This window comes from Pipistrellus kuhlii, unplaced genomic scaffold, assembly GCF_014108245.1.
Source record: "Pipistrellus kuhlii isolate mPipKuh1 unplaced genomic scaffold, mPipKuh1.p scaffold_m20_p_24, whole genome shotgun sequence".
Classification (NCBI taxonomy): Eukaryota; Metazoa; Chordata; class Mammalia; order Chiroptera; family Vespertilionidae; genus Pipistrellus; species Pipistrellus kuhlii.
Window position 1 is genome coordinate 6,989,649 of NW_023425523.1, and position 25,961 is coordinate 7,015,609.

Consider the following 25,961-nt stretch of genomic DNA (forward strand, 5'->3'; position numbering starts at 1 on the left):
TCTTTCCCCGGGAACTGGGCCCCTGTGGCCACCTCGCTCGCTGGGGGAAGGTGATGGAGACAGACGTGGTCAGTAGGAAGTCACGTGGGCCTTGTCAGCGTGCTAAGTGCCTGCTTGCCCAGTGGCCTTGGCCCAGGGAGAGCCCTGACCCAGCAGCTGATTCTCTGGCCGGGGTGCTGGAAACAGCACGCTTCTGTCTTAAAGGGACGTCCATACCAGTGGGAACTCTTAGCCTTGGGCAAGATACCAGGTTGGATCCCTTTCCAGGCCCAGCTCTCCTGCCCAGAATGCCCTGGTGTTTCCTGGGCCTGAGCAGAGCCTGCCAAGTCCATTAGAAAAGGCCCGTCGGAGAGCCCGGTGATGGAGGGTCCGAAATCAGCGGGCCCCGGAGCTGCAGGGGTTAACAGCACGCCTGTCACCACTTAGGAGAATGAAGGAGACCTGGGGCCTCTAAGGGCTGGGTGGAGGGTGGCAATTATAAAGGCTCCGGGCAGAGTGGTGAGCTAGAAGGATATTGAGGTCCTGACACCTGCCCTGGCAGCCTCAGACCCAGCTTGAAGGTCAGTCTTGCACAGAGACGTGCTTCCCGCCGTGCGTTTCTGTATCTGGAAACTAAGGTTTGGCCCTTCGGGGCTTGGGGATAAGCTGGCTGTGCCAGGCATTGTGACAGTGGCAGGGTCATCGGCGTCCTGTTCCTCAGCCTTTACGGGTGCAGGGCATTAGCCTCGGTGCAGAACTGGCACCCTCCGCGCCACCGCCATGGTGTGTGCAGTTGGACATGCTAAGCGCTCTCGGCAAGGACTTCTCTTTGTGCCAAGGCCAGGGGTGCTGCCTACAAAAAGTGCTGTGGTGACAGCTTCTTTCCCAACGGCCGCAGTCACTCAAGTCTTCTCATTCTTCTGTTCTGTTTGGTTTATCTGTTTTGTTTGCAAAATGGGAAAGGAGATATATTGGGGGCAGGACAGTTGTTGTTGTTGTTGTTGCATGGTCTTGAGGGGAAGTGTTCTGTGTGTCCTGTTGCCTGCACGTGTGGGCTCCTCCCGTGGCGTGTGTTTCTGCTTCCCTGATGCTCGGCCTCCGGACAGCACCGAGAGGCGCTGGCCGCCGAGTCTGGTCTGCACGGCCTTTGCACTTTTCTGTCGCTCACAGCCACGGCGCGCCTTGGGGTTTAGTAACTTGTAATACATGCAATGGATTTTTTTTGATTTTTTTAAAGAAAGGCAGAGTGTCCCCAGGTGGACGGTCAACATTCGCAGTGTGTGTGTGAGAGTGAAAACCGAGGCGAGATGACAAATGGAAAAGCAGATCATTCAGAGTTTCTAGCCCCCTGCCCCCAGTGTTGGGTCTGGGAGGGAGGAGATTCAAGGCCAAAGAGAAGAGAGCCAGCTGAGCAAGATCGAGCTCACGTGGGAGGGGTGGATGGGGGGTGGAGGCTAGGGCATGATTAGGCATGTGCATCCACTGGAGCAATGGTTCTCAGCCTTCCTAATGCCGCCACCTTTTAATATGGTTCCTCATGTTGTGGGGACCCCCAACCATAAAATCATTTTCGTTGTAATGTTGCTACTGTTATGAATTATAATGCAAGTATCTGTGTTTTCCAATGGTCTTAGGCTACCCTGCTAGCGGTTCTCAACCTGTGGGTCGTGACATTACAGTTACGAAGTAGCAATGACAATAATCTTATGGCTGGGGTCACCACAACATGAGGATCTGTATTAAAGGGCCGCGGCATCAGGAAGGTTGAGAACCTGCACTGGAGAACAGTGGAACTTGATTTGACCGGTTTTGTGGGTTAGAGGTCACCTTGGCAGCAGGATGTGGAAGTTGTGTTTTCAGCTCTGTTCTGCCTGGAAATGTCCTTTTCTCAAACTATGCAAGTCCAACTGATTCTTTTTTTATATATATATATATATTTTATTGATTTTCCACAGAGAGGAAGGGAGAGGAGAGGGATAGAGAGCTAGAAACGTCGATGAGAGAGAAACATCGACCAGCTGCCCCCTGCACACTCCCTACAGGGGATGTGCTCGCAACCAATGTACATGCCCTTGACCGGAATTGAACCTGGGACCTTTCAGTCCACAGATCGACGCTCTATCCACTGAGCCAAACTGGTTTCAGCTCCAACCAATTCTTGATTTGGAAAGATACCAATCGCCCCTCTTCCAATTCCCTTTTTGCCCCAAAACGGTTGTAGGCCCTCTCACCCACACTAGAGAGGTGTTCTCCGGCAGGACAGTGCCCTGAACCAGCAGGGAGGGCGGTCCCCAGCCTGGGTCCTTGTCTTCTCTTGTAAATGAATTTTTGTGAGACACTTTGACTGTATTGTGAAAAGCCAGTTTACTAAAGTGATTAAAAGAAGCAAAGCAAGCAAACCTCTACACCTGGGGAATGAAGCTCAGATGGCTCTCAGCTAGACTGAAGAGCAGGGTGGGTGGGGTTTCAAGGCTCATACACCTCCTGGTGTACACCTCCTGTCTGTGGCTTCAGAACTCCTCTGCTGACTGTTTTGGTGCAGATTAATTCTCAGGGCCTTTTTATTTTTATTTTTTTTACTTTGTTGTGGTCTTTCCAGAATTCATGAGGAGCACCTGGCAACTCTAGCTTGCCAAGCCCTGAGGCTTCTGGCTTCTCTTAGAGAGTAAACATGCTTTTCCCCCCTCCCTTTCTGCGTTCTCTCCCTATGGAGGCTTTTAACCATTTGCTCTGAGTCCTGGGCTGGGGAAGATAATGGCTTGTTAGCTACAAGCTGGTTGCAAATTGCCAAGGCAGTTTGGCCTTGTTTTAACTTGCCTGTCTCAGTTTCCCTATCCTGCCCTGGGATCCTTAACAAAACACCACCACCGCCATCACCATCATCTTCACTATCACAATCACCACAACCACCACAGTCTTCACTATCACCATCACTACCACCACCACCACCATCTTCACCATCACTATCACCACCACCACCATCATCATCATCATCTTCACCAGCACATCTTTTCTCTAAACCACATGTGTCAAACACAAGGCCTGCGGGCCAAATCCGTCCCGTCAGGCCTTGCAATGTGGCCCGCACCGCGCTGTCATCACTGCACTCCGCTGCGTTTCCATCACAATGACAGTTTATGACTGTTCAGTAAACCATTTGGCCCTGGATTTAGGCTGGATTTTAGATTTTGGCCCCTCTTCTGATTGAGTTCGACACCCCTACTATTGTTTAGAGTTTGTACCAAAATGAACTCAAATATTCTACCTTCATTTTATTGGTAAAACAAAGACGTCCAAATACTCCACAGTACTCTGAAAGCAGTAATTGCTCAATTAATGTTTTAAATATATGGATAATGATTCATTAGGAATCTGATCTTTTTCCTGAAATTAGGTGATCACGTTGTTTATGATGCTTCTTAAATGTTTAGAGTTCACTAAAGAGTGATAGGACATGTTTTTATAGCCAAAATGTCTCCCATCTTGGCTACTGGCTGCCTGTGTTTCAGCAACACTGGTCTGTGCATAGGATGCATCAGTGAGCAATCTGTATTTACAGATAAAGGAAAATATTGATTTGCTTACTCTCCACCTATACAGAGGTGATTAGACAGAGGACAAGTTGAGCTGGAAAGCATTTATCTCAAGCACATGCTACAAAATGCACGATACAGAATTCTTCAGTATAAATCAGTACGTGAAGGGTAAACACATTGAATTTGGTAGTTCAAAGTTCTTGGAATCCAAAGTTAACCGGGTAATTATTTAAATATTTACTTTTTCTTCAAGTAGCACAGAATACATGTTGTCATAAGAGAATAGTTATATCCCCCATAAGATAGAGAAAGCTTAATGGACACATTTGTAAAATATTTCCAAAATTTAAAGATTATTTTATTCATTAACTTAGAAAATTATTTAAAGACTTGATTAATTGTGGTAAAATGGAAGGATACTGGGGAAAGGGTTAGAATAAGGAGGAGGAAGTTTTACAATGAGGATGCACATTTCTCAGAATTTTCACTAATTATCAGTATTTACATTGTACTTAGCCAGATTTTATATTCAAACACCTGTTTTATTGCTTATATTTTTAGGGTGAAGATGGTTTCCCAGGATTCAAAGGGGACATGGGTCTTAAAGGGGACAGAGTAAGTGAAAACTAGTACATAAATTATGTACATGAGTGTGTGAATGTGCATGAGTGTGTGTGTGTGTCTCTGTGTGCATGTGTGCATACTCTTTTAGTTAAACATTGGAAGTATCAGCACAGGAAAAATAAAATATTACACAAGATATTACTCACGTGGTTCTTATATAAAAGTTAGGTATTTTAATCTTTGTGAAGATAATATAATCAATTGTCTTTTAGATGTTCTATTAAGTTTCCATATTGTTTATAGACATTTTAAAAAATCGATGCTAAAATTGCTTGAAAGAAGTAACATAATGGATTTCTTCTCAATTTAATTGCATATAGTGAGCTATGTTGCCTGGAAACTATTATATATACCTGCAACTTGTATGAATTTGTACTATATGGTGGTTTTGAATTTTTGACTAAAAAACCTTTTTTTCTGGTAATGAGTATCTAGAAAACAAACAAAAATGTGAGTCACCTAAAATAAACTAATATTTTATTGGGAAGATTTATTTAACAACTAATATAATAGTAGCTGATCAATTTGCAAAAGAAGCAAACTAGAACATTTTGATTCCCTAAAGTTCATATAAAGCCTGTTCCCAGAATAGTGACTACAACTTTCATATCCTAGTACCTTGTGCAGATGAAAACCACATCTAAAATGGAGAATTTTAGATGGAGAATGTTTTTTTAAAAAAAACATTCCAAATAGTGATTTCTGAAATTGCTGTTGTCAGAGGAACAGTTATTTTTTCCTACTATCTCGATAGGTTCTCTGGCTGGAGTCCTTTCAAATCAGCCTGACAACAGAAGGTTAGCAAGAGAAAATAAAGAGAAGTTTGCTGGCTAGTGCATCATGTTTAAACCTGGGAGCACTCAGCGATAACTAGTAGTAGCTCAAAGGGGTGGTTGGCACTTTGGCTTACGATACTTAGCCTTTTAGAAAAGGAACAAGTCATTTTTAGAGAAGTGATGAGACACAGGAAGAGGACTTGAGTTCCTAGGACTGCAGATAGTTGGAAGGCATGTAAAAGGGAAACTAAGGGTTCTTTAGTAAAATGTGTTGCAGCAAACCTCCCCCCACCCCCACCCCCACCCCCATCCCCGGTGTCTGCTCTGGCTCCCTCCCCGTTGATAAAGGACTCATTGTCTCCAGTGATAAGTTCCTGTCCTTCCTGGTTGCAAGGGGAGGAAGGACGCCTTTGCAAAAAAAAAAAAAAAAATTTATTAAGGTATTATATGTGTACATATCTTACCATTGCCCCCCCACACACACACACACACACCACTCCCATACATGCCCTCACCCCCCAGAGTTTTGCATCCATTGGTTACGGTTATATACATGCACACAAGTTTTTCGGTTGATCTTTTATCTCCCTTGCAAATTTAAGTCTTTATTTTTGGCAATTAAGGGGCGGGCAGAGAATTTAAAAAGAAAATTTACTAGGAGGAAACTGGTTAAAAAATTAATACAGGTTTTTAGTGAAAGTTGTATGGTATACCATCTGTTATTGCATATATTACTTCTCAATTGCATGTAGGTCAAAATAATTGTTACAAAGTGGTATAATGGGACTGGCATCTCCTGCCACCCTATATTATCTAACCTTGAATCTTATTTTCTCTCTTTGTTATGCAACACAGATGCATAAAAATCAATTTAATATGACACATAGTAGCATGGGCTTCCTTAGGTTGTCCAGTGTCAAACTATATCAACTGTTTGTTAATTAACTAACGTCAAACACTCCCAAGCCTTGTTGTCATAGATAAAACATGAGCAGACAGGTCAGGAGGTGAAGAAGGTGACTGTGACAGGCTGTACTCTCTGCCACTCAGTCTCCAGTCTGTTTTAAGTTTCAAAAATGTTGTTGCTGTGCATTTCAGGGAGAAGTCGGTCAATTAGGTCCCAGAGGAGAAGATGGCCCTGAAGGTCCTAAAGGTCGAGCAGGTCCCACGGGGGACCCTGGTCCTTCTGGTCAAGCCGGAGAGAAGGTCAGTGAGCAACTAAGCCCACAGAAAACGCTCCATGGTTACTCAAAAGTGTTTTTTAATGATCTGTGCCGAGAATGTAGAGGATCCTACTAAATCCAAGCATGTCCATAAATAGTTATGAGCCACTTAGTGACAGGAAGGCGTTGCTAAGTGATTTCCTTCTCTGCACACACAACCCAGTGCCCGCAGGGCTGGCCTGCCTGTTGTCCATCTGTGCAGGGCTGACCTGGAATCGGACAGCTCTTTAGTTCAGTCTGTAACGGCAAGGTCAGAAATCCTAATCCTAACCTTTGACCGTGCTTCATCTAGTAAAATACCTCGTTCATTAAGTACTGCTCGTCTTTTAATGTAGTACATAGTAACTTGGACTTGTTTTTATTTTGTCTAAATGTACGTAAGGAAGACTGATACTATATGGGTCTAATGTGTAAGACTTTGGCACATTACTTTATAAAGTGCGCTTTCATAAAATCTTAAGAAAAATGAATCACAGTAAAATTCCACAAACATCATTTATTCATCAATTTAATTTGGTTTCCTCTCCATCTATGGTTTTTAAGTTAATGGTTTTCCAGGGGGGCCATTTTTTTTTGTTAGTATAGCGTTTTAATCCTCCAAGTACTTACTTGTTACACATCTTTGGACACCACTGGTACGTATCGTTGGTTTCAGCATTTTTTAGATGGAGATGTAATCTCATTGCACTCCACATGGCTGTATATTGGAGCGACCACCTGCAGGAGTTAACACTTCACAGAAATCACTACTTAGCTATAACTTGCAACCTATATATACTTATTGATGCAGATACCTGAGAGAATAAAAAGGAGAAACTGCTCAAAATTGGGTCAGAATTTCTTTTCTTTTTTTAAATTTTATTTATTTTATTTTTTAATTTTATTTTAATTAATTAAGGTATTACATATGTGTCCTTATGGATCAGGATTTAATACAGTTATTTAACTTACTCAGCGAGACAAGGGTAAAGAACTTGTGAATGCTGGCTTTATATTTATAGTGAGAACTGAAATACTTTTATCCAAAGGATGGACTTTCTCATCAACATCAATAACTTTCAGTAACATGCGATGTTGAAAGAGCTCAGGTGTTTTCTTTACTCAGGCTTGGCCGCTCCCCGCGGCTCCCAGCTCTCACTTTGCCCAGGCTCTGTGCCCAGAGGCCCTGTCACTCAGCCACCACGGGGAGCGAGTGGCCATTGGCTGATTAGAAACGTGTCTGAAGCATCCTTTTCCTCTTTGGATGAAGAAATAGAGGGAAAGCGTGGCGGAAACTTTCAGATCTTTCTTTGTAGTGTACAAATACATGGTTCTTCTAGAAAAATGACGAAAATTATAATTTAAGCTTAATTCAACCTAGAATTTTTTTTTTTTTTTTTTAACTTTAGGGGAAACTTGGTGTTCCAGGATTGCCTGGGTATCCAGGAAGACAAGGTCCAAAGGTAAAATAATTAGCTTGGTTTTTTAGAGTTTATTTACTAACATTTTGTAGAAACGGTTAAAATTGGTTACCTTTCTCTCTCTTTTTTTGTGGGGGGGAGATAGGGTAACATAATATGACAATATCTTGAAATTTCACTTCCACTCATTCAAAATCTAAAGTGTGTTATAATATCAAAAAAGCACATAGACTATAATCCTATCACAATTTTTAAAAATAATTTTGATAACTGTATTCCAGTGCAGTTATTTCCCATTATAAGTCTATCTACTTTATCTAATGCATTTATTTCTATTTTTAAGTTTATCTTTATTGTTGAAAGTATTACAGATGCCTCCCCTCCCCGTCATCGACCTCCTCCACCCCGCACCGCCCCCCCCCCCACCAGGCCTTCTCCACCCTCTTGTCTATGCCCAGGAGCTATGCATACATGTGTGTACATTTGGTTAGTCTCTTCCTGCCTCCCCACCCCTCTTCCCTCTGAGATTTATCCATCTGTTCCATGTTTCTATGTCAAATATATATATATTTTTTTGGGGGGGGCACCATTCAACCCCCTCCACCACTCAAATGCTATGTTTTCCTAATTGAAGTATACCTATGTTATGGATAAACATAGATGGTTGTAAAAATACTTGTTTACCCTGGTGTGCTAATTTTTCTCAAGCTAATGATAGAACGTTGTTAGGGCTGCACTTGTTGCATTGACTAGATACAGGAAAATGGTTAAGCGAGTTAATATATACATCTTGGTTTATTGATATTAAGGTTGTTAAACCCCCATGAGATTATCTATCTGTGTATCTACCTGTATATCTACCATCCATCTCTGTTTGACCCATTCAGGCTTGACAGGGATAACAGGTAGAAATAAATCCTAATTATATAGCAATCCCCAAACATTTATTTATTAAGAAGCTTCACAGTCAATGGGAGAGAGAAATGTCCTTTCTCCTCACAAACGTGAAAATAAGCATGCATCGTTATGTGACAACACTATTTTAGGCTTACTGTGTGGTCTTGTAATTTTTCTAGAAAAATTATTTTCTAGAAAATACATATTATACATATTATAATTCATATCTCCTTGGTGGTAGGAGGTGAACATGATCTAGTAAAATGAGAGCCCTATGTCTCTGACTTTAAACTAATACAGCCATCATTCCCGTCTGTGGCTGTGTTTCAAGCACTGATCAGGAATTGTCCCGTTATCTTCTATCCCCCGCTCCCCTGTCCTGCCTCTCAGTTTCCTTCTCTTCAAATGCCAAGCCTTTCTCACAAGTCAGCTTGTGAGGTCAGCTCTCTGCAGTTACTCCCAGAATCATTGATCTAATTAGGAAGATGAATATAGTCATGCTGGTGTTTTGATCTAAAAATACAACTTTCATGTTACTTGAATTTCCTTTGATGAGTTTGACATCTTTATGTTTTGCTGTGTTTTGCTGGTCAATTCTCTGTTCAATATTCTTTGAGTTTGAAATTTTAGTCTTTATTATTCTCTATAACTTTTCTTCATACATTTTATTTTGTGCTCAGAAACCATTTATGTTTCTCAGCTCTACAGTAAAAAATGATTGGCACATCAAAGATAACTTCAAAGATAACTTTCCTATGTGGAAGCAGGGGATTTTAAATAGATTTAAATCTTTTTGTCTGTTTCCCATAAATTTCTTAGAAGCTATATAAGAAAATAAATTTATTAAAAATGAAATGGATGCATAAGAGCCATTTGTTTTAGTGGCATTTCTCGAAATGTGTTACTCCTCTAGGCCCCTTGGGACAGAAGTGAATGTTTGTTCCTAAATACAATCTGATAAAAGTAAATTATTTTCATATTCAGTTACAGTTGCTTATCAAATTCCCAGCATATCCTAAAGTAATACTGTACCAGACACAACTATCTGATTCTCCGTAGAGAAAGAAAAGAGGCTCTGAAAGCCTTCAGAAATGTAATTTGCAGACATGTCCCCCATTATGTGAACATTATGCATCCTGACATTTGTCCTCTGGTCGGACATGGTCATCTCTGAGCAGAAGAGAAATTGGGAAATGGGTCAGAGAAATAGCTTAGCCGGGTGTTCAGGTTAGTGTTGACCATCAACTGCCATGGGCTTTGCACACTTTCCTGACGTGGGGAGGATGTGGGAATTGATGGCCTCCATTTTGTATGTAAGACCTGAAGCAGTGGTTGGCAAACTCATTAGTCCACAGAGCCAAATTTTAGCAGGACAACGATTGAAATTTCTTTTGAGAGCCAGGTTTTTTAAACTTAAACTATACAGGTAGGTACATTGTTATTAACTTAATTAGGGTCCTTCTAAGCTGGCTCTTGCTAAAAACTCAAGACGCCAAAGAGCCTCATGTGGCTCTCAAGCCACAGTAATGTGGATTCCTGAACCAGAGGTCTGCTTGGGATCTGATGGCCATGTTAGCCATTGCTCCAGGCTTTTCTGATACAGAGAAGCCATCTATCACTTGGAGAAGCATTAAGAGGTGCTTCAATCCAAACGAGTGCGTTAAAGAAAAGCAAAAAGTGTATTCCAGTCAAAGAAGGCTTCATTGCACTTCCTTTCATTGTACTAGGACCGCCTTCTACTCTTTGATGGACATCTCACTCGTTGCTGCATTGAATTCCCACAGTGGTCTAAACAGGAAACCTGAGTTTGTGGAAGCATGTCCTCTTCTACTCCGTCCCGGGGTCTGATAATTAGCAAGTTGAACAGCTCGGATTGGAGCCCTAATCTGCTCTTTAAATGAGATAATACGGAGGCAAACAGCCACAGTCCTGTTCACAGGAATCTCTGAGCAGATGGAAGTCTGGACATGTGCACAAGGAGAAATGGAATTAGAGTATATTTCATTTATAAAGTGTGACTGTTTATAGAGAAAATGACAATGCTTTTACTGTGCTTATATCTTTAGCCATTATTTATTGCTATCGTCATTTTTTAACATATATAGTGATTGATTGATTTCAGAGAGGAAGGGAGAGGAGAGTTAGAAACATCAATGATAAGAGAGAAGCATTGATTGGCTGCTTCCTGCATGCTCTCTCCTGGGGACTGAGCCCACAACCCACGCATGTCCCCTGACTGGGAATTGAACTCTGACCTCTTGGTTCATAGGTTAACGCTCTATCTCTGAGCTCATTGTCAATTTTATACCTTGCCTTCCTTGATTCCAACCTCCCCCAAATTCTTTAGTACCTGTAAGATGTTGACTGCCCTCATTTCACAGAAGAAAAAACAACAACTATGTTCAAGGAGAATGAGGAACACCCCAAAGTATTTAGGTGAATGCTTGACAAAGACAAGTTTTGAACTTATGTTTTTGAAATGCCCAGAGCGGGACTGTGATCCTGGACCACAGTCAAACGTCACACGGCGAAGGTGGGGGGATGTGTTCAGCATCTGTGACTTCATCCGGGTCCAAAAACATGAAATTAGTCAATGGAGAGTGCTGTGTAGACTCATCCCAGAGTGTTAATTCAGGACAAGATTATAAAATGTTCATTTTAATATGTTATTATTCATATTGAAACATAGGATTCCTCTTCAGAGTTGAAGCAAGTAGGAAGGGTTAGATGTTAACCATTGACTGACTATAACATGCCCTGTAGTTGCTGTTTTCCAATATGACTAATGACATATCTGATTCATGATTTCTCCGAAAGCAAAAAACTGAAAGTCTGTTTTATCCGTTCATGCTTCCGATGCCCCCAGGATTGCCGACGCCCCTGTAAGTCATCCTTAAATCCATGGGGTGGAGTTTGTACGTCTCATTAAAGATGCACTTCTCACTCGCATGTAACCAGCTTGTGAGAAGCACTATGTCCTCAGAGATGTCCTGCTGGTGGCTTAACTGTCAGCTACCCAGTTCACAGTGTGTCCTTTTCATCTCCGCAGGGTTCCACCGGATTTCCCGGCTTCCCAGGGGCCAACGGAGAGAAAGGCGCACGGGTACGATGCCTAAGTATAATGCCCAGACGGGCTAGTGTAATATTCTTGCCTGAGGACCCCTCTGGCCAGACAGGGAGTCCCCTGTGCCTGCTAACCTGACCCTGTCTCCACTGTCTTTGGCAGGGCGTCGCGGGCAAGCCGGGCCCTCGCGGGCAGCGCGGTCCCACGGTGGGTACCTGACATTCAGTCCACGTGTTCATTGCGGACTTAATGTTCTAAGATGCTTTTCTCCGGAAATAAAAATGTCTCCGGTGCCTCTGGTGTGGCGGGGCCTGAGAACCACATGGTCTTCTGTTCCCTGCAGGGTCCTCGAGGGTCCAGAGGAGCGCGCGGCCCCACCGGGAAGCCAGGCCCGAAGGTACTGTCAGCGCCTGTTTGGCGAGCTTTGCTGTAAGGGCTCCGTCGGAGCCGGTGCTGGGAGCAGCAATCTCACTGCATTTTTCCTTCTGTTATTGGCAGGGCACTTCGGGCGGCGATGGCCCCCCAGGCCCTCCTGGAGAGAGAGTAAGTATGAGACGGCCACGTCACATAGAATCTATAGGAAGATTTTGCAAGTGATCACGTTTCTAGGGCAGGGAACCTGTTTCTGCACCACAAAATCCAAAGAGAGTTGAAACATGCCTATTCTCTGAAAAAAGCTTCATCTTTCTACTTTTTATTTATTTTTAATGCCCACCCGAGAATATTTTTTTATAGAGAGGGAGACAGACACATTGATGTAAGAGAAACACATCGATTGGTTGCCTCCTGCACGAGCCCAGACCAGGGCCCAGGCTGGGAGGAGCCTCCAGCCTTAGTACGTGCCCTTGGCTGGAATCGAACCTGGGATCTTTCAGTCTGTAGGCTGACACTCTATCCAGTGAGCCAACTGGCTATGACATCTTTCTATTTTGAAAAAATGTTTACCGATTTTTAGAGAGGAAGGGAGTGGGGAGGGAGAGAAACATCGATGGGGCTGCCTCCTGCACATGCCCACTGGGGATCGAGCTCACTATCCAGGTGTGTGCCCTGACAGAGAATTGAACCAGACAATACCCAACCAATTGAGCCACACCGGCCAGGGTTTATCTTTCTTTTGAACACAGGCTATGTGCTACTGATTTTGTCACAGAAATGAGAGAAATAACACCTGTAATTGGTTCAAGAGTCACTGTTAAACTGAAGCCAAATGTTTTTTCTTTAAATGGGCACATAGACTTCTGTCTTCTTCGCTTTGCTTATGTCACTCAGTGATATTCCTTGTGTTCATGAGCTGGCCAGCAGCATGATGCTGGCAAAATGCAAGCTTCCCGTGGCCATTAAGTCACAACCCATATGCACTCAAATCAAGATGAAACATCTATTCCAGTAAATAGAAAAACTATTTCCAGTTGATGTAAAATCAAGCTAAATAAATACAAATGAGTAAGCATGCCCTTTATTTTAGGTTTTTTGGCAAAAAGGATCATTTTTGTAGTCTAATTTTGAAAAGCTATCTTCTTGAAATAATTTTAAATATTAAATTGAATTACTGTGAAAGAAATTAAACTCATTTTAAACATTCTATAATTATTTTTAGTATGAATGCAATCAGATATATATTTTTATATCATTTTTTGGAATTTATAAAGAAGTTTCACAAAAATATCCTACAGTGTGTAACTTAAAACTGAGAATAAGTAAATTTTTTTGAATAAAGTTGGTATTTGTGACAAATGTCAGGTTAAGACAAAAAAATAAATACTTATAGTCATTTCCAGCTTTGGCTTTTATTTAATTTAATTAAACTTTCCACTAAATCTTTCTTACTATTGAACTATCCTCAAATTAAGTCTATCCTGTAGATTTTGAACTCATAAATGAGTTCAAAAAATTTTGAAATTTTTAATGGACCAAGTCATGTTAATAAGATCCAGTTAAATTAATTAGGATGGCTGAATCACTAAATGAAGTAGAAGCATTTAAGAAATCGAAGCACAACTATGAATTTTGTCTTTAAAGCACAAACTAGTTTTTCTTTACGTATTACTTGTGCTTTCCAAAATTTCATGATCAGCCACGTCTTTACAATTTTATTTTGGAGCACAACACAGACCTAATAGCATGCTTAAGTGTAATTGCAAAAACTCTTCAAGAATAGGAAGAGGATATTTTGAAGATAAAATTAAAGGCTGACCCAAAAGAAAAAAAATTTTCAAGTTAGCTGGGAACAATTTTCAAGAAACATTTATACGTGTTTAAAATATATGGAACGTATTTCTTGTATTCTGTGGGGTTGGTGGACATTTCCTCCGTAGTGTACCCTCATTCTCTGTAAAAATTTTTTATAATGAACTGTTTAGTTACATCTTAGGCACACAACTGAAAACTGATAGAAATAACATACAAATATAGGATATCCTACAAGTTAAATATGACCACTCATACTCAATTATTTGAAGCTTAGAGGTGCCTGTTAGTAAAGACTTGGTTAATACAGCATTCATTTGGCTCTGAGATGACCAGATTTGGCAAAAACGAAACAAAACAAAATCAAAATAAGTGAAATAAGTGAGACATCCAATTAAATTGGACTTTTACATAAACAGTGAATAATTTGTGACATAATTATGCCCCTTGAAATGTTTGGGACATACTAAAATTATTCATTATTTACCCAAAATTCAAATTTCACTAGACACTGGGTATTTTATCTGGCAATTCTCGTTGAGTTTCAATACTATTTTTGCAGAGTCTGTATGTATTTTTTACCCCACCTGGAAACTTTTGATTAATTCAAAAAGCATATGTCAACACTCTCTTGTGGAATGTTATAAAGAAAGACCCCGTGTTTCATCTTTATTTTGTCTGAGGAAGTGAGTGAAATGAGGTACAATCTTCCAAAGTAGCCTGCTTAAAGTGCAGAGATTAGTTAAAGGCGTCTTCTCTGGTCTTTTTTTTAGCAAACCACTTATTTGCTTCCTTTTAGTTTATATGACTATAGAGTCAGAATATTGAGAAAGTCCATTTAAAACAGTGGTCCTCAACCTTTCTAATGCCTCGACCCTTTAATACAGCTCCTCATGTTGTGGTGACCCCCAATCATAAAATTATTTTCGTTACGACTTCATAACTGTAACTTTGCTCCTGTTATGAATTGTAATGTAAATATCTGTGTTTTCTGATGGTCTTAGGCTCTAGAGCAGCGGTTCTCAACCTGTGGGTCTCGGCAGGTTGAGACATAGCAGGGTTGCTTAAGACCATTGGAAAACATAGATATTTACATTATGATTCATAACAGCAGCAAAGTTACAGTTATGAAGTAGTAACAAAAACAATTTTATGGTTGAGCTCACCATTGTGCTTCCTCTGTAGCATCAAGGCGTGTTGTAAGCGTGTTGTAAGCATGTTCTCATATTCCCCCTGCTCTTGACTTTCAGGGCCCGCAAGGACCTCAGGGTCCGGTTGGATTCCCAGGACCGAAAGGCCCTCCTGTAAGTGTGAGAGCTCTTCTCTGTCTTTCTTCACTGAGAATGTGTTGACATTTTTGAGAGTCACAGCTTATATTTAAATCATTTTTCGATACACATATTGATGATAATTCCTATAAAAACAAAGTTTCAATGAACAACGTCAAATTCTACAGGTATTTTCACTTTGTGATGTTTACTGAGTATTTCTGGTTTAATGTAATTGTATCTTACTAAATATTCTTTCAAAGTGTATCAACACTAGAACAACACGAATATTATTCTCTCTCCTCTGCCATCACTAATGTCACTCATGGCATGAAAAACTGTGATATCTGATGTGTCCTTCAAAATACGTGTGGGTCGCAGACTTCTCCCTGTCCTCGCTGGCGGAAGGGATGGGGGAGCTCTCCCGGGCACGTGTTGTAAGTCACCGATCCCATTTAGGAGGGTTCCATCTTCATGACTGCACCACCTGCCAAAGGTCTCCCCTCAATAACAGCACCTTAAGGGCTAAGTTTTTTTTTAAAAAAAATATTGATTTCAGAGAGGAAGAGAGAGAGAGAGAGAGAGAGAGAGAGAGAGAGAGAGAGAGAGAGAGAGAGAGAGGAGAAAGAAAGAAACATCAATGATGAGAGAATCATGGAATGGCTGCCTCCTCTATGCCCCCTACTGGGGATCGAGCCTGCAACCTGGGCATGTGCCCTGACAAGGAATCAAACCATAATCTCCTCTGCTTCTTAGGTAGACACTCAACCACTGAGCCACACCGTTCAGGCGAGGGTTAGGGTTTTAACATACAAACTTGGGGTGACATAGCCTTTGGCCCCAGGCACCACCTGTCTAAGGAGGCTGTGCTGAAGGTGTGGTCCCTGGACCAGCACATCAGCTCTCCTCGAAGTCTCCAGGTAGTTCTGACAAAGGTTCAACCTGTTCACCACTGTTCTCCTCTAGACCTGCATGTGCACACTGTTAAAAATCATGCTGGCACCTTGTTAAAAATGTAGATTTTGATTTTGATTCAGTAGGTCTTGGGTGCCTTCAGTACAAGTCACGCAAAAAGGAACCGTTCAGAACATTCTAAATTAAGATGTTAAAATTTTAAGTAAACGTTATATGTGATTACATTATATATTTAAAACATGTTGAAATAATTTATAAATAATTACATATGTTCTCCAGTTCTTATTGAGTTTGAACAACCCTCTATTTCAGTTACTTTCAAATGTTACTTCAGCTCACATCTTCAGAAGATAAATTATTTATTGTGAAATACTGACTTGAATAGTAAATGTTGAGGCAGTCTCTTGCCTTCTACAGTAACTTTCAGACAGTATGTACAATCTACACAGACACATGTACAAGTATGTTAACTATTAGTTTAACACTACAGTTTTACTACAAACAGATCAAGAGCAGATTATCTGCATTGCTATAAACCGATTCATGCAAATAGCTAATATTAAATGTAGGGTAATAACTTCACACAGGATTCTTTTCATGAGTATTTTGAAGCCATGTGCATACATCATTGTTTTAGCAACATAAAAAGTAGTGTCATCTGTAACTTCCACATTATCACACCATTTATTTGTGTGCACACGTTTAAGAATTGTTTCCCTTCATGCAACGTAATTTTATTGTCGGAGAAAGCCACTTGGCACACTCTCCCTCAGGCTTTCTCAGCCTGTTCTCTCGGGCCTTTTCCGCGAGTTTGGAGCCATTGAGCATGCGTGAGTTCTGTCTGTACGAGGCATTAGACGTGGAAGTGCCTCCACTTGAACAGAACGCACTCTGGTTGGAGAGATACGGCAGCGCTAAGGAGCAAGGCTTTCACTGCGGAGCAGAGTGCTTTTACACTCTTTCTCTGGCCAGCCAAACGAGAGCATGAGATATTATAGAAGCACCCCTCGTTTCTCCGGTCTGCATTATTGTGATGTTGAGGAAAGAAATGCCCTCCTACAGTTGATAGAGAAGGAAGACATGCGGTTGGAGGGTTAGAGCACCCTCCTCTTCCTGCAGGTTAATCGGTTCATCTTCACTGTAATCATGAAATGCATTCTGTGTATACACAATATACACATGCACGTGTACAAATGCGGATTATGGATTGAGTGCTTGGGATATTCATGTTTAGAATGTTAATGTCATGTCCATGTCAGCAGTTTCTCCATGTAAGGTAATTTTTAACTTGAGGCGATGAAGATCTATAATATAACTGTTATAAGATACATTCTATTTTCAGAAGAGGAAAACTCAAAATTCGTTGCCTAATATATATTGGGTCGGCAAGTAAGTAATTGCGGATTTTTTAAAGAAAATCAAAGACAATTTTTTCATGGAACTAAATAACTTTATTCTGTAATGTATTGCCCATTTTGATCAATGACCTTTTGCCATCTTTCAGGCAGCATCATAATCCCATGTTCAAAAAACTTCTGGTTTTTATTAGCAAAAAACTGAATCAGGTACGATTTGACATCATCATCATTATTGAAATTTTTACCATTCAAGGAGTTTTGTAAAGATCGAAACAAAAAGTAATCAGATGGTGCAAGGTCAGGACTATATGGTGGATGTGGCAAAACATCCCAACCAAGCTCCATTAATTTTTGCCGAGTGACCAAAGATGTGTGTGGCCTTGCATTGTCATGATGGAATACAACACCTTTTCGATTTGTCAATTTGGGCCGCTTTTCTTCAACTGCATTGTTTAATTTCATTAGTTGTTCAATGTAGACATCAGAATTGATCGTTCGGTTGGGTGGTAAGAGTTCAAAGTAGACAATTCCTTTGTAATCCCACCAAACTGATAACAAAACCTTCTTTTGATGAATATCAGCTTTTGATGTTGTTTGAGTTGGTTCACCTGGCCTGCTCCACGATCTTTTCCGCTTGATATTGTTGTAAACAACCCATTTTTCATCGCCAGTTATCAGTCGTTTTAAAAATGGATCATTTTCATTACGTTTCTTTAGCAAATCGCAGCTGCTAATGCATTGCGTTAACTGTGATTCTTTCAGTTCATGAGGAACCCATGTATCGAGTTTTTGAACATAGCCAAGTTGTTTTAAGTGATTTTCAATGCATGTATGTGATACATGAAGCTTCTCTGCAATCTCACGTGTTGTACTGTGACAGTCCGAATTGATTATTGCTTTGATTAGGGCGTCATCAACTTCAACTGGACAACCAGAGCGTTTTTCATCTTTGAGTGAAAAATCACCAGAACGAAATTTGGCAAACCAATTTTGACACTGCCATTCTTTTAAGGCTTCGTCACCATAAACAGCACATAACTTTTTATGAGCTTGCGATGCGTTTTTCCCTTTGTGGAAATAAAAAATCAAAATATGACGAAAGTGTTCCTTTTGATTTTCCATTTTTCAACGAACGCCAAACGAAAACTACAAAACAGATCAAAAAACTTTTTTTATTGATTAACAGCTGAATAGCCAACTATCAAATAACAAAATGTGTTTTACATTTTTACTACGTCTGCAAACCTAAAAATTCAACTGAAGCCATATATGTGTGAAACCCGCAATTACTTACTTGCCGACCCAATAGATAGGTAAAGTTTGCTTTGGAACGAAGGGATGGTTAAATGCATCCCATTTTGGGGGCCTTGGTTAAACACATTCCAGTTTTGGTTTTGGGGGGAGGGTGGCATCAGAATCGCTGGAAAACATGAGCCAGTCCTGGAATGAGCCATGATCTCCGGAAATATCTCAACAGCAGCCCTTAACTAAGGCTGTTAACTCACCTGGTGACCTGTGTGTCCCCAGCGATGAGACCAGGGAGCAGATGGGTAGAGGCGAGGCCAGGAAACTTCTTCCCAAAGGGCTAGAGCCAACCTAGGAAAAGGCTCATTCCAGGGAAGGACGTGATTGTGAAAATGAGCTTATTTCTAAATAAGTCCCTTAGTCAACTCATCATAGAAAAAGCATGATACTGCAGAGTAGATTTATGTACAAATGTACATAGCGCATTTGTTTAAACAAATAGAGATGTATTTAAATGCTTAGCATATCATGAGAAGTATATCTGTCATCATCAAAATACTGTTATTAAAATGATGGTTTTTCTTCATTTATCCAGAATGGCAAGGCTCTTCCTGCCTACCTCTAATAGACATGTTTTGAAATGTGAACTTGATCCTTAGAATGGCTTCTGAGGAAGATGAATAATTCCTAACGCAGTCTAAAGAAGCCATATATTTCCAATGAGTGTCTGAAACATAGGCACCTCGCGGAGTTGTTTACTTAAAGTGCTTAGTTAATTGCTTCATTTATTTCTTCCCTCATGACAAAGATAAGCATCCTGTGCAAAAAAGGACAGCATAGTAGCCCTGCTCTCCAGCGCTCAACAAGCATGATGCTTCTGAGAAAATCTGAGCAATGCGACTGGGGAAATTGGTCCTGAGGGTGTCTAAAATTGAGCGTGTAGTACCTTCTTTTCTTTTCTTGAAGCAATTGAGAAGTAACTGCCATTGTTTAGTTTGTGTTCCTTTACACTAGGGGTGTCGAACTCAATCAGAGAAGGGGCCAAAATCTAAAATTCAGCCTAAATCGCGGGCCGAATGGTTTACTGAACAGTCATAAACTGTCATTGTGATGGAAACGCAGCGGAGTGCAGTGATGACAGCGCGGTGTGGGCCACATTGCAAGGCCTGGCGGGACGGATTTGGCCCGTGGGCCTTGTGTTTGACACATGTGCTTTACACTGTCAGTTAGAAGCTCTGATCACCACTAGAGGGCACTGTCTCTCCTTTCCAAGTCTTGATGGGTTGAAATTGATCAGCAAAAGGAGGGCAAAGTATATTCATATTTCAAGTACTAAAGAACTAACATTTTTGCAAAAATAAAAACAAATATATGTCAATATTCCTTTTAAATAGGTAAATACTAATGAAGAGAATTTAAATGTAAAATGTTCAGATTAGGGTTGTACAATTTTTTCTTGGTCTCAGTTCAGATAAAATTCATATATATATATAAATTCTAACATATTGCATGAGACTATACAAGTCATACATATTTATCGCATGTGGCATTTTGTGATTTTAGGGACCACCTGGGAAGGATGGCCTGCCAGGGCACCCTGGGCAACGTGGAGAGACTGTAAGTGCCCCCCCCTTCTGATTGAAATGGTCCATCTCTAGCACCTCATCATTTAACAGAAAGCTTCTTTATTATTTATCAACTACCAGGTTAAGGACAATGGAGAAATTTATTCTATTAAAATTCTTTTTTTTTAAATATATATACTTTTAATGATTTCAGAGAGGAAGGGAGAGGAGAAGGATAGAAACATCAGTGATGAAAGGGAATCATTGATCGGCTGTCTCCTGCACGCCCCACACTGGGAATTGAGCCTGAAACCCGGGCACGTGTCCTGACTGGGAATTGAACTGTGACCTTCTGTTTTATAGTTTGACCCTCAATCACTGAGCCACGCCACTGGGCCTATTGAAACTCTTATTAAAATACAAATGCATAAATAGAACCGTGTTTGTATCTAAACATCTGAAAGAACAGACTTGAGGGTATGGTATGTTAGTTGATTTGCTTGTCGTTGTGATGCCTCCACCTTGGCCCTTTCACTGAAGTCTTTGTTTACAGGTATCTTCCAACCAACCCTATCACCCTTCCACCCTCTAAAGGAAACACAGTAAAGTAAGCCATGCAGATGACACATTCTTCTCTCCAGAACAAAAGGATGCAGTACTTTCTGATGTTGAAACCACAGGCTATCATTGGTTTGGAACTAAGTCAGATGCATCCTCTTGCCTCCAGTAGAAACATACAAATGGGAACATGTAACTGCATGTTATTCTAAAGTTATGAACAGTATAACACTGAGTACACGATTAGGGCAGAGGGGACACTGGAAGCTCAGCTATGCCTTACAGACCCTCCTGGGTTTGTGGGTTTACTCTGCCACCATCACAAAACCAGGTGTCCGGCTATGCCAGTGGGGTGTGAGTTTAAACAAATCATCATGGCTTAGCATGTTGACTTGGAATCCTATTTTGGCTTCTCATTGTTGGTTAATTTTATCCAGATTTCTTTTTAAAAAAATATATTTTATTGATTTTTACAGAGAGGAAGGGAAAGGGATAGAAAGTTGAAAACACGATGAGAGAAAAACATCACTCAGCTGCCTCCCACACACCTCCTACTGGGCATGTGCCCGTAAACCAAGGTACATGCCACTGACCAGAATTGAACCTGGGACCCTCAATCTGTAGGCAATGCTCTATCCACTGAGCCAAACCAGTTAGGGCCCAGAGTTCTTAAGGAAACAACCACACATACTACCTTTGAGGATGAGGCTCCAAAACATTCTAGGGCATTCTGTGAGCACAAAGGTGTATTTGAAGTCGCATCACAGTCCATGATAACAAATCTGAAAACATGATTTTCTGCGTAGCCTTGTGTCATTCACCAAGTGACAGTTCTTAGTGTAAGAACTTTTCCACTTTGGTCAGATTATAAACTTCAAAGTCTTGTATTTCAAAAATACATTTCAGAATGATTTAGTGAGACCAAAGAGTAAAATTGGTTGAGTTTTCTCCCAGGAAAGATAGCTACATGAGGAGCATAAAATAAACCCTCTAAAGAAAAATCTACATTCAAATTTGCAAATGCATTCTCATTTAAATATTGCCGTCAATCATTTTTAACCAAGTCCTGGTAGAGCTTTGTGGGAATAATTCTGTAATATTCCCAAAATGTCTGTGAAGGGAGAGATACCTAGAGAAATTTAATTATAAAATCCCTTTAGTCTTCAATTTAATAAGAGATTCCACTTTTCTCCAGAGTAACCATATTATATATTTAAATTTAAACAAAGAGGAAAAATAACATATTAACTAATGGGTGTTCTCATTGAGTAGCTTCTCTTAGACAAAAGCTAGCATTATTTCTGGAAAATTGTATTTCAGATTTCAAATCCACTTTAAAAAATATTTTTTTATTGATATCAGAGAGAAAGGGAGAGAGAGGGGGAAAATATCAATGAGAGAGAATTATCAATCAGCTGTCTCCTGCATGCCCCACACTGGGGATCCAGCCTGCAACCTGGGCATGTGCCCTGACCAGGAATAGAACCATGACCTCCTGATTCAAAGGTCGACACTCAATCATTGAGCCAGGCTGGCTGGGCCAAATCCACTTTTAAGAGAAACAGTGAATAATCCTATTGCCAGGAACCTTTCTCTGTGTGTGTGTGTGCGCGCGCGCGCGTGTGTGTGTGTGTGTGTGTGTGTGTACACTCTGACTGGGATTGAAAAGATTACCTTATACAAGAATTTAAAGTAGCTGTATTTTGCTATATATGTGTCACCTTATTTTAGCAAAATGGATATTTTTTTATATTGGAATTTTGCCATCAGTCAGAAATCCTTGAATTGCCAGTTCAATCTGACATTTTACCATCCAAATCTTTTTGAGACCACTGGGAATTATTAGAAATAGTTTCTATTATACTGAAACAACCTAAGTCTCTTTCAGAAATACAGTGCCAATTCCTGTATTGATCCTAATATAGACAACGAGGACAGTGAAATTATTAAAGATTTTGCTGATCTTGGTTTAGTCATCAATTCAAATGGTAGCTTCAGCCAAGAATTCAAGAGAAGGCTGAGATTTGGGAGGGCAGCCATGGAAGAATCGGGGGAGATCTCGAGAGCAAAGATGGGTCTTTAGAGACCAAGGCTAAGACCACCCACACCCTCCTACTCCCAGTTACTATGCGCGGATAGGAAAGTAGGATGATGAAAGCTGATAGAAAAAATAAGATTCAGTTGAACCCAGCTGTTACAATGAGAGCTCTGTAGGTGCCTGACCACCGAAAGACAAACAAGCGAGTCCCAGAGCCAACGAAGCCTGAATCATAGTTGGTGGCAAAAATGACAAAATAAAGGGGTCCTGTTTGGGCACATCGTGAGGAGGTGGGTTCTTTGGGAAAGACAGTTATCGCTGGGAAAAATAGAAGGCAGCAGCCAAACTGGAAGAGCAAAAGTGAGACTGATTGACTCCAGGAAGGAAGCCAGAGGGTGAGGTTGCAGGAGCTGAGCAGGGCTACTGAAGATAGGACCATGTGAACACCACTATCATTCAGAGAGGTACCAGGCCTTGGCGCTAAAGGCATGGGACATACTTAGAGATGCTCAGAATAAGTTACATTCTTATAGGCCTGGAAGGTTGTGATAGAAATGGGGCGGGAGGGGCCACCTGTGGCTGCCCTTTGCTTTCTGACCTTTTTTTTTTTTTTTAATTATCAGAGAGGAAGGGAGAAGGAGAGAGAGAGGAACATCAATGATGAGAGGGAATCATTGACCGGCTGCCTCCTGCATGCCCCCTACTGGGGATCAAGCCCTCAATCCGGCACGTACCTAACCTCCTGGTTGATAGGTACACACTCAGCTACTGAGCTGCACCAGCTGGGCACTTGCTGGCCTTATCTCCATGTGACGTTCTTGTGAGTAAAACTTTGCAAATACCAGATTCTTTAATTCAGTTCTTCGGAAGGTCCTCCTTCTCTCAGTATTTTGAATCTTATTTCTCCAACTGTTAAACGTAAGTTCACTCACATGAGAAAGAAATGTGCCAACCACAATACAGACATGCAGAATGAATAACCCATGAGTCTGAAGAAATACAGATATCAGAATGTAGCCCAAAGGCATGATTTTGCCAGTACATGCAGCTGACATGTGCCAGATTTTACCTTAATGACTCATCCTATGCAAGGTGCATTTGTAAATATATTCTTTAGGCTTTTAATAACACTGATCAAATGCTAAGATGTTTACTAATCATGTCAAGTATTCTTGTTTTACAGTATACCTTTTTAAAAATATTTTTTATTGATTTCAGAGAGGAAGGGAGAGGGAGAGAGAGAGAGAGAAACATCAATGATACGAGAGAATCATTGATCAGCTGCCTCCTGCATGCCCCCTACTGGGAATCAAGCCTGCAACTCAGGCATGTGTCCCAACTGAGAATGGAACAGAGACTTCCTGGTTCATAGGTCGATGGTCAACCAATGTGCCACAGTAGCGGGGCTCAAGTGTTCGTTCTATAAATATAATTTTACACCGTGTTTATTTTACACGATTGTTGGGATGCAGGAAGGAGAAGCGCTTTGACATCACAGACTGTAGCTATATGTCTGCGTTCAGAATCGGGCCCATTTGGGAGAACGTCTAACAATCGTCATTGATTCTGCCCATAAGCAGTGCTGGGTGACAGTGATCTCTTTGGACCTGAACTGCGGGCTGAGGCCATGTTTCCACTCCAGGGTCATCCCAGGGTCTTACTCTGTCTTCTGAGCTTAGTGAAGGTCACCATTGGACTGTCATGTGGAATAATGCACATGAGTTTTAGAGAGCAGGAGAGTGATGACACGCTAAGTATTGTAGCCAACAGGGACTTTCTTTTCATGAGCGGTATTCTATCTTGGGATTCTATCTTGGGAATTTCAATTCATGCGTCGGACCCTGTAGAGCTTTAATGGATTGTGCTTTCTCTCTCTAGGGATTTCAAGGCAAGACTGGTCCTCCTGGGCCCGGGGGTGTTGTTGGACCACAGGTACATCCCAACACTTTGTTCCCTAACCCGTCTTACTTGCCTGTTTCTGTTTTCACCTCTGCCCAGCTTCTTAGGTTTGAAAATGAGGTATTTTTGTATTTCAGATAGCGTTGTAATATATGCATCTTACATCAAATGAACTTCCACAATTAATGCTTAGCTAAAGTGATTTCTAACTACACTGGATGAGTAAAATAGAAAAGGAAAAGTAATAAAAATAAGTTGGAAAATTCGCAGTGTAGTGTAAGTCCATCCATGGCAGCATCTGCTAAAAACCCACAGTTCCTTGTTAACGAGGTCAGCCATCCCCTTTTCCCGGAATTTACAGTAAGTTACAAAATGACTTGAATCCTCTGAGTATAAATCACATTTAGAAGTGGATTAGAAATATAATGCTTTGACTCAATTTTATTCTAAAAATGTAACATTTGTAATATATTGTATTTTCTTTAAGATTTCTGTCTTCATAACAATGATTTTAGCAGGTGATGTATTGAGTGTGCATCTTCATTGGATTATTTTTATTGGTCCTTTCGAGAAAGAAAAACCAGAGGCCTATTTCAGATGTAATCACATTTCCATGTTAAGACAAAGGGTGTGATTTAAAAGGAGCAGTATTGATGGCAGTCCTGGCCAGCCCCCCTCTTTTTCTTGGCACAGCTGTGCGAATCGCTGCTCATTTGTGTCCCAGTGGGGATGGCCATTAAATTAGGATCCATTTTCCGTTCTTGACTGTTAAATTCTGATAAAAAATGGAAGGAAAATTTCCTTTGGGGGAAATGATTGCATATGGATGGTAAGTTGGGGACTTGCAGCAATATGCAGGGTGTCCCCAAAATATATATACACTTTAACAGCTGATAGCTTGATTTTTAAAATGAAATGTATTAAACACACACACACACACACACACACACACACACACAACAACAACAACAACACTGCCTTCATAATTATTCAAAGTGTGTGTAAACATTTTTTTTGGGGGGGAGAGGGGGGAAAACCTATGTAATTAAAAGAATTTAAACCTAAAAATGTACACTCATACTTGGGGCATCTGGTTCTTTATCCGAAGCTAAAATGTAAGAACCAGTTGCATCTTCGGGTTGCGTTAGCATCTGCAGTCAGACTCTGCTCCCCCAGGCACAGCATCTGCGCACTTTGCGTGTGTGCATCTTTCGTCTCTCGTGCCTTCCCGGCGCCTTGTTCTCCGCGGAGACAGAGCGCTGATCTCCGTCCTCTGGGTCCACCTACGAGCTCATTAAACTCTCACACAGAGCGGCTGCGCTGGGGACACGGGAATGGCCTGGCATTTTTCACGGTGGCATTTGCAGCAGTGCAGGCAGCGGGTTTTTGTTACAGCCTTCGGGCGGAGGAACGGCCAGCCCATGGCCTG

The 25,961-nt window shown here is 41.1% G+C and overlaps 1 protein-coding gene across 1 annotated transcript in view; it reads left to right on the forward strand.

Moving 5' to 3' along the window:
* The window catches only part of COL11A1 (collagen type XI alpha 1 chain), a 146,215-nt gene that overhangs the window by 77,904 nt on the left and 42,350 nt on the right, over positions 1–25,961 (forward strand). Inside the window, exons 29-38 of the mRNA XM_036452783.2 lie at positions 4,077–4,130; positions 6,014–6,121; positions 7,527–7,580; positions 11,485–11,538; positions 11,662–11,706; positions 11,843–11,896; positions 11,998–12,042; positions 14,937–14,990; positions 20,036–20,089; positions 24,512–24,565. Coding sequence (XP_036308676.1) covers positions 4,077–4,130; positions 6,014–6,121; positions 7,527–7,580; positions 11,485–11,538; positions 11,662–11,706; positions 11,843–11,896; positions 11,998–12,042; positions 14,937–14,990; positions 20,036–20,089; positions 24,512–24,565 — 576 coding nt within the window. The remainder of the gene's footprint in view (positions 1–4,076; positions 4,131–6,013; positions 6,122–7,526; positions 7,581–11,484; positions 11,539–11,661; positions 11,707–11,842; positions 11,897–11,997; positions 12,043–14,936; positions 14,991–20,035; positions 20,090–24,511; positions 24,566–25,961) is intronic.